The sequence below is a fragment of the Zootoca vivipara genome, chromosome 4, assembly GCF_965207765.1.
Source record: "Zootoca vivipara chromosome 4, rZooViv2.hap1.1, whole genome shotgun sequence".
Classification (NCBI taxonomy): Eukaryota; Metazoa; Chordata; class Lepidosauria; order Squamata; family Lacertidae; genus Zootoca; species Zootoca vivipara.
The window spans coordinates 100595960-100601959 of NC_142587.1; the positions used below are offsets into that span (position 1 = coordinate 100595960).

Below are 6000 nucleotides of genomic sequence, written 5' to 3' on the forward strand. Positions count from 1 at the left end.
ACTTTGTGAGTAGATCAGAGTCTCTTGGGAGGTGGCCACCCCTGATTTACAGTATACAGATGCAGGAGGAGGGGCAGACTGGAACACCACTGCTTTTTATAAACATCACTGTGTCTGTCAAAGCTACAGCCTCCCCCCTTTCTTATTCACTTCCTTTTAGCCTTGCAGAGCCACCTTAGTCAAATTGAATCCTCTGAGTCTGCACCCTCATTAAATCGCCAATAGAACTCTTAATGCTCCTGAATGCTCATTAACAACTCCCACTTAAGAACAATAGGGTGAAATGGTCAGCTATCGAATCTTGCCTGGGGATATATGCTCCATTGTCTTAACTGCTTAACTACTGGTGGCCACTTTGCTTTATTTATTTGATGTGTTTTTGTTACAGCTGTGTGTCCCCCCCCAGCAAGCGGAGACTTAGCTGCTCTTGCTAAAGCAAAGCCCTTTCCACTTCAGTTTTTGGAGGGGAAAAGTGCTGGTTATGGTCTGTAAAATACATTAATTTTTTGCTTCTAGGGGGGGCAGCTGCCCCCTCCTGCCCCCCCTGCCTACGCCCATGTGCAGTTTCAACAAATGTGCACATTTTTGCAAACGGTTGTTTTCTAGTGTAGCAGCAGATCACCCTAAGGGCTCACTGCCTTCTGCAGACACGCCCCTTTGGCTCCCACCAATCCCTTTTGGCTTTCTCTTTCAGAAACGTTGACCCTGAAGATAAGTCTTTTGCCATAGGGCTACAGTTCCTCATGCAGAGAGTTCTAGGTAAGTCAGAGGCAAGTGGTGCGCGTGTGTTTGGGGCACAGTCAGTTTGCTGTTTGGTGGTGAATTTCGCATCCTGAAAAGGAAATTTCCAGCCTTGGTGGTTGTACAGAAAATCTGAACATTTGTTGAGTGTGCAGGTGAAATCTCAGAAGGCAGAGCAATCGTTGCTTTCTGTGCATTTTAACTTGTGGACACATGCAAGAAGCATTTACAGATTTGACTGGGGTCCAATAGGCCCCAATAAATTCATAGTCACAGCACACACACACACGATACTGAATAATTATTCCAAATTTAAGATACAACATAAGCTTTTTATAGTGCAGGTGTGCAATTATGCAGGGGTGATAATGTAATGATCCCCCCAAAAAATTACCATATTTTTCCATCTATAAGATGCCCCTATGTATAAGATGCCCCCTATTTTGGGGGACTCCAGTTTAAGAAACTGGGGGGGGGATTTGGCACCCGTGTATAAGATGCCCCCAAATTTTGGACATTATTTTTTAGGAGAAAAACCTAGTCTTATACACAGAAAAATACAGTCATTCCCATTGTGCCCGGCAGACCCCTGCTTCCTAATGCAATGTTTTTTCTTCAACTCAAACCCTTCTTGAGAAAAATAACCAAAATATATGAAATAGCTAACACTGCCTTATTTTATCAGCCACATCAACATAAAGTAGGTGTTGTTTTGTTTTAAAATCAAACATATGCTATCATCAGTATCCTTAATGACAAATAAATCATAGTAAATAGTAACACACACACACACACACACACACACACACACACACACACACACACACTTCATGAGATTATAATATACTGTATGTAATCAATAATAATATAGAAATGTCCATCTAGCTCTTAAATATAAAAAAGACAAAAAGAGGGGGAAAATAGGTGGTAAAATTAAAAAATGAGTAGAAAGAGAAAATGTAAGCCTTAAAATCACATCTCATAAAATTGAGAATTATAATAACCTCCACCTGCTTACTACCCTAAAGTTATCTAAGTTGTGTCAAGTTCTGTTCAGATCTGTTTACCCTCTTTTTCTGCTTGTGGAACTGAAATACACACAAGTAATTTTACTCAAAACAGCCATTGCCCACAATTTGATGTGACATTCCGTCGAACGGGAGAATTTCCTTTCTCCAGCAATATTTTGCATATGGATTGGTGCTACCACTATCACCGGAAATAACAAATTTCCCTCTTCATTGGGTGTTGCACTTTTCAACTACATAAACAGAAATATTCAGAAGTCTTTTCTGAACCTGGTGTTTCAAAATAGACCTTGTATTGGTTGTTGTTTCCTGCCAGTTTCTTTTAGCTTCAGGGCAGTTCCACCAACTTTGTCTAGAATCACTTCTGGTTGCACCTCATCCCCAAATGTGGAAATGTAGCTATTGCGCTGTTAAAGGAAAGCGTTAACCATGTTGGGATCATTTCGCTCCCACCAGTGCCTTGGATAGGTGGTTGTCCCCCTCAGGGCCGTCTTAAGCATACCGGGCGCCGTGGTGCGAAGATCGCTCTGGCGCCCCCATCGCCCCATTTCCCACTGCGGCTGGCGGGCAGGCGCAGCCGCACAGCAGCCCGGCACCCTGGCGCCCTGTGCCACCCAGCCTTGCCTTAGAGCCGGCCCTGGCCCCCCTGCTGCACATACATTTCCATTGCAATTTAACTTACCCCAGTACCCTTTACTGAGCCCCTCAAATTAAAGACACATGCAACCAAATAATTTTTTTTAAAAAAAAGACACACACGGAGGGACAGGGGACCTGAAATACAATCATTGCTCTTACTACAATGGAATACAGTAAGTATGCAGTATGCATAGATGAGGGGTGGGGGGTGGGGAATCTGTCTCTCTTATCTAGATCAGCCAGCAACAAACTGAGCTGAAGCTGCTCTTTCTGTTAGTTGCAGGCATACGTAGGTAATAATGAAATGCCTTCCCTATTCAGGCTGCTCCAAAAGAGGATGCCAGTTATTGGGGCCCCATGCACCATGGGGGACCGTGCAATGGGGACATCTGCCCTGCAATGAAACTGCCTGGCTAATTCCCTATTTCTTACTGCGAGGCCAGCGAGCACTTTTCAAGCTGCTTGGGTGACTTCAACGCAGTGCTTCTTTAACCCCTTTCAATTCTCCAAAAACCTGCAAAATGGCCCAAGTGGTCCAGGCTGAAATCTGGCAATATCAGGGCTGCTGTTGGAAAGGTTTGGGGGAGGCCAACTCTTATTTAGCATGAACCTCTTGCTTGCTTTCCTAGCCTGGTTGCCTGCCCCAGTGGTGTACGGTAGCCTCATCGACACCTCCTGTGTCCTGTGGCAATACAAGTGCCAAAAGAGAACAGCCTGCAGATACTATAACAATGTCTTATTCCGGCACAGGTAAGTCTCCTACCAAGCCCCTCTCTTTGTCCTCATAACAGGCCACTAATTTGGTGTGTGTGTGTGTGTGTGTGTGTGTGTGTGCGAGTGTGTGTGTGTGTGTTTGTGGCATCAATACTATTTACAGATAAGGGTCAGGTTGAAAGGCAACAGCAAAAGATGGAGTTTGCTTAATTTATTGCAAGTGATCTCATGGCACAGCCATTTTAAAATACGGCGATGTGAAAACAAGACAAAGCAAAACAGATGTAAAGTCCCACAAGACGGGCCATCTGTTCAGGTGGCCAGGTGCATAACACTTGCCCTTCAACTGTTTTTCAGATAACTATGACTTTCAGAAGTTTCCTCTAGGTCAGAAGATAGGGTTAGTTGTATGAATCTTGATTTTAACCACAGTTCTCCTTTCAAGCCCAAGGCAGGGCATGTGGCAGAATTTGGATTCCCTGGGGAGTGGAGAAGGAGGCTTGGCATCCATTTTTAGATGGATGGATGGCTAGGCAGGCTGGTAGATGCTGCACTGTGGTCCCTTTGACCTTACTGATTTCCTCCTTTAAATTTTTTGGGCCCTCAGGTTTGTTGGCCTTCAGATTTTATTGGAAGCAAGCTGCTTTTTGTTGCTTTGCATTATATACTTCATGTTAAAAAATAAGGAGAGTGAGGCCCGCAGAGAATCCATCGCCAGCTCCCCGCCACCGGCCCAGGAGACAGCTGCTTGACCAACCCACCAGGACCTCCAATTTCTATTCTGCCAAAAGAAGAGGCCAAGCTGCAGAGGTTAAGCACGTGTCCCGGCTGCGATGCGAACAGAACGAGACTGAAGACAGAGCAGACTTCCTCGTGCCGTGTTCAATTCTGGCACTTTTATCCGTTCCTTCTTTTGTACATACAACTTGGTGTTAGCTGCCCAAGTGCCATTTGGCAAAGGGCAAGATATAAATATTTTACATAAACATATAACCCCACCTGTCAGTCATAACAGGACCCCCAAGCTGATCATTAGACGCTGCATACCACCTTGGGTGCAACGTCTTATATTTCCTTCCTGGAGAGAGGCCTGTGGTTCCATTTTGGTGGCTCAAGGTGAAGAGCAGTGGGAAATTGGGCAACGGCACCAGCAAGAGGAGGCTGCCTTTGTCTGCTACAGAGAGAAGGAGAATCCTTGTGGTTGAACCCTTCTTATCCTCATGGAGGAAGCAGCGACTCCCTACAATCCCGTCACAATATCCCCTTTACATATAGTAACAGCACAGGGAAGTGGCGCCGTAACGTGCCCATTTTACGGACAGAGAACTGACATAATGACCTCGTCCAAGAGAGTCGGGTGGACTGGCTGTTCTAAAGCCCGAGGCTGTCACTACTGGATTACATGGACTCTCAAAGAAGAGAACCAGTAAGGGCTGGAATAATTCCTTCCAGGAGTAATCGCTTTTGTATAAAAAGAAAGCTTATATTGGCAATAATATATCCTGTGGCATTGTGAATTTATTAAAGGTTTGTGTCAGTTACGCTGGGGCAAGTTAGTCTGACTCCAGGGGAAGTGTTGTTTGGAACATGTCATGTTATGGGGAGTCTACAGAAGTCATCACACTTGGTCCACGTTTGGGTCAGGAAAGTGCAGGAATGGGTACGGGGTGCTTCCTTCAACTTCTGGAGAATCCCAACTGTCCTTTCAAAAAAATAAAAGCAAGCCTCGGAAGTGTGTGGGTCGAGGGATGGCCAGAAGCTGAGGTTTGGGGGTAGGCATATGAAGCTATCTTGTAGTCGCTGATCAGGGTATCTCAATCCTGTAATCCTTTTGAGTCAAAAACCTGGGGAATTCTGAGTGCAAAACTGGTGCTCTTGTGAGTGAGCCATCACCTCCCCAGGTAAGGATGGGAGAGAGATGTGCTAGTAGGCAAACCTACCCAATTCATATCTCCCAAACCAATAAGCGAACTGAAACACCTAACCTTCAAAGTTCAAACTTCTCCAAATTTGGAGGCACAGTTCTCCAACCATAAGGTGTGTGAAAACGCTTATCTTGATGAAAACGTTGTTTTCTTTAAGTTCTGTCCGGCGGCCCTTCCTCCCAGAGGACCTCAGAGCAGCGAACAACAAGGGATACAAACATATTAAAACAATTACAGTACAGATGCAACCTAGAAAAGATCTTGACTTCAACAGCTTGCTGGAAGAGGAAAGTCTTCAGCAGGTGCTGAAAAGACTACAGAGTCTGTGCCTGACTAATATTCAGGGGGATGAAATTACAAAGGGTCGGTGCCACCACACTAAAGACCTGATTCCTCTCTCATAGGGACTGGACCTCCTGATAAGATAGTATCCAATCTTTCAGATCTCCTAGTCCCCAGCTGTATAGGGTTTTATGCACACCAAAACCAGCACCTTCAACTTAGCCTGAATTTTGTATTGATAAGAAATACACTGGAAAACAATAAGGAAGAACTTGCAGCGCTCAGTTTATAACACAGGACACGACTTTATAATGTGATCATGGGGCAGCTACATAAGAACAGTAAGAGCTGACAGTAAGAGCTGTTCGGCAGTGGAACTTGCTGCCAAGGAGTGTGGTGCAGTCTCCTTCTTTGGAGGTCTTTAAGCAGAGGCTTGACGCCATCTGTCAGGAATGCTTTGATGGTGTTTCCTGCTCGGCAGGGGGTTGGACTGGATGGCCCTTGTGGTCTCTTCCAACTCTATGATTCTGTGAAATATAATTATAAATGAACCTCTTACATACCCTGTTTCTCATATTTTAAGACATACCCATAAAATAAGCCATAGCAGGATTTTTAAGCATTCAAGGAATATAAGCCATACCCCGAAAATAAGACATAGTGATAGGCGC

General features: G+C 44.8%; 1 protein-coding gene across 2 annotated transcripts in view; it reads left to right on the plus strand.

Moving 5' to 3' along the window:
• Positions 1 to 4663, plus strand: part of SLCO2B1 (solute carrier organic anion transporter family member 2B1) — a 48264-nt gene extending 43601 nt beyond the window's left edge. For both annotated transcript variants that reach the window (XM_060273993.2, XM_060273994.2), the window contains 3 exons: positions 695 to 759; positions 3038 to 3158; positions 3730 to 4663. In XM_060273993.2, the coding sequence (XP_060129976.2) occupies positions 695 to 759; positions 3038 to 3158; positions 3730 to 3874 (331 nt within the window). In that variant the 3' untranslated portion in view covers positions 3875 to 4663. The remainder of the gene's footprint in view (positions 1 to 694; positions 760 to 3037; positions 3159 to 3729) is intronic.
• Positions 4664 to 6000: the final 1337 nt, after the last annotated feature.